At 41.0% G+C, this 2314-nt stretch overlaps 1 protein-coding gene across 1 annotated transcript; it reads right to left on the reverse strand.

Annotated features, from left to right (window-relative positions):
- Positions 1-911: 911 nt before the first annotated feature.
- LOC108652576 (serine/threonine-protein phosphatase alpha-2 isoform) lies at positions 912-2034 on the reverse strand. Its single transcript, XM_018102787.3, has one exon. It carries the CDS (start codon positions 1951-1953, stop codon positions 928-930), a length of 1026 nt encoding a protein of 341 aa, XP_017958276.1. The 5' UTR covers positions 1954-2034; the 3' UTR covers positions 912-927.
- Between the last annotated feature and the right edge of the window lie 280 nt (positions 2035-2314).

The following is a 2314-nucleotide window of genomic DNA, read 5'->3' on the forward strand; positions in this document are numbered from 1 at the left end:
GCTGTCTATGTAGATGTCCATGTCGATGTCGACGTCAATGCTGGATGCTCGATGTTGGCTGTTGGCTGTTGGATGTGCGGATGGGAGTGTGTGTGTGTGGATGTGTTGGCACTGTCATTGTCCAGGCGTCGTTGGGTCGGTAATTGCGCAAATGCAACAGTAGCGACACATGTGGAAATGAGGTCGACAATTAGAAAGGGCTGCCGATGGCTGGGAAAACAAGGATTGCAGGAAGTTCTGCAATCTGCTTACAGACGGAAAAGTAAAGTCTTAAGCTGAGTGCAATGAAATGAAAAAAGAATAATATATACAGTTTATGAACATTCGAAATGTTAAAATATTGAAAAAACTATACATATAAGAAAAGAAAACATATAGTAAATACATTTTTTTACTACAGAAAAATCTAAAGTCTAATAGAAAATCTTTGAGCTTTTAAATAAATATGTAAAACTAAGAAAAATAAAATAAAATAAATAAATACATTTTGTTTACAGTGAGCAAACCCCAAGAGCTTTTCGTCTCAGCGCGCAAGAAAATAAAATATATTTTTACTTAAAATGTTTACATTTTCCTGCTCAAATTTCAATTATTACTCTTGATTCTCTTATTTCTCATGCTTAAATATGAACAAAAATATATATGAATAATCTTGCAATAAGGAAACTCGATAACTTTTCAGACCGAGTTATAAAATAACAAAAATCTATTTTGGTATAAAATTTGTTTACATTATTAGATTATCATTTTCTTTTTTTTTTTTAAGTTTTCTCATATATTTTTTCTCGAAAAATATACAAACTAGTCCCAAATTTAAAACATCGACTTGACACTTTACTTGACTATTTGCTAGCCGCACAAAAAAATCGAACGCAATGAATGAATGCTCTCTCTCTCTCTCTCTCTCTCTCTCTCTCCAAGCTGATGCTAATAGTTTCGGTTCTTGCCCGTGGCAGTCATGTGCTCAGCGCCGACCATGTTGCGTACCGCATACGTGGGCCGCAGTATGATGAAGCTGACAATGAGATCGTCATTGACAACCATCACGGCGCCGGCATTGTCGAACATGCCGCAATAGTTCGGGGCGGAGAAGATGGTGACCAGTTGGCGGCGTGCGAAGAACTCGTAGCCATCCTCGACAACCTGATGGGCGCGACAGATGACATCGACGCCCATGCGAAAGCAGAAATTGCGCACCACATCGGCGCCGAAGGTGACGCTAACGCCGCGATCGTTGCCGCCCCAGCCCATCACCTTGTCGTCGGGATCGCTCCACAGCAGATCACAGATCAGACCCTGTTCGGGTATGTCGCAGGGTCGCTTGATGGCCAATATGTCGTCGAAGCTCCTCAGGCTGGGACTGAGCCCGCCGTGCACGCAAAAGATGCGCCCGCCCACCAATGCTGCCAGCGGCATGCAGTCGTAGGTGTCCACAAAGTAGCGCCAGAGCTTTATCGAGTACCGACGCTTGCACTCGTCGTAGAAGCCGTAGATGCGATTGATGCTGGCGCACTCGTGGTTGCCGCGCAGCAGCCACATCACGTGCGGGTAGCGCACCTTGTAGGCCAGCAGCAGTGTGAACGTCTCAATGGACAGCTTGCCACGGTCCACGTAATCGCCCAGAAACAGATATCTGGAGGCCGGCGGATAGCCGCCCGAATGCAAGATCCTCAGCAGATCAACAAACTGTCCGTGCACATCCCCACAGATCTTCACTGGCGGCCGGATCTCCAAGAGCGATCGCTCCCTCAGAAATATGGGCCTGGCCTCCATGCACACGAAACGTATCTGATTCTCCGTCAGATTGGCCCCCTGTGCAGGATTCTCGCAGTTGACAATATCCCTGATTATCCGATTGATGTCCAGCGCTTGCGCTGGCGGCGTCATGCTCTGAGTAGCTCTCGCATGCGAATGCCGTTGCGCAGAGAAGGAGTCATTGGTTCGCTTTGCCATTTTGTACAACAAATTCAGAATTTAGTTTCGACAAAAAATACATTTACTACTGATTTCATTTAAAACAAAAAGCCAAACTAATTATGTATATGCAAAAATATTTATTTCTTTTAATTATTGGGGATTAAAAATTAGTTAGAAAATATATTTAAATAATATTTATGTTTTCTAGCTACTTAATTTACTTTAAATATAAAAAATATATTTTAAATTCACCTTATATTTAAAAATAATAAATAAATAAAAACCAAAATGATATATATATTTTTTAAGGAAATATAGCTATTATAAAATACATAAGTATGTATACAACTTTTTTAAAATTATATATTATAATTTTATGAATTGTTCAAAATAATTT

Source organism: Drosophila navojoa, chromosome 4 (assembly GCF_054131105.1).
Source record: "Drosophila navojoa isolate 15081-1374.11 chromosome 4, UAZ_NAV_1.0, whole genome shotgun sequence".
NCBI lineage: Eukaryota > Metazoa > Arthropoda > Insecta > Diptera > Drosophilidae > Drosophila > Drosophila navojoa.

Coding starts and splice junctions, on each gene's coding strand:
- LOC108652576 (XM_018102787.3), bottom strand. CDS start 1,953: ATGGCAAAGCGAACCAATGACTCCTTCTCTGCGCAACGGCATTCGCAT.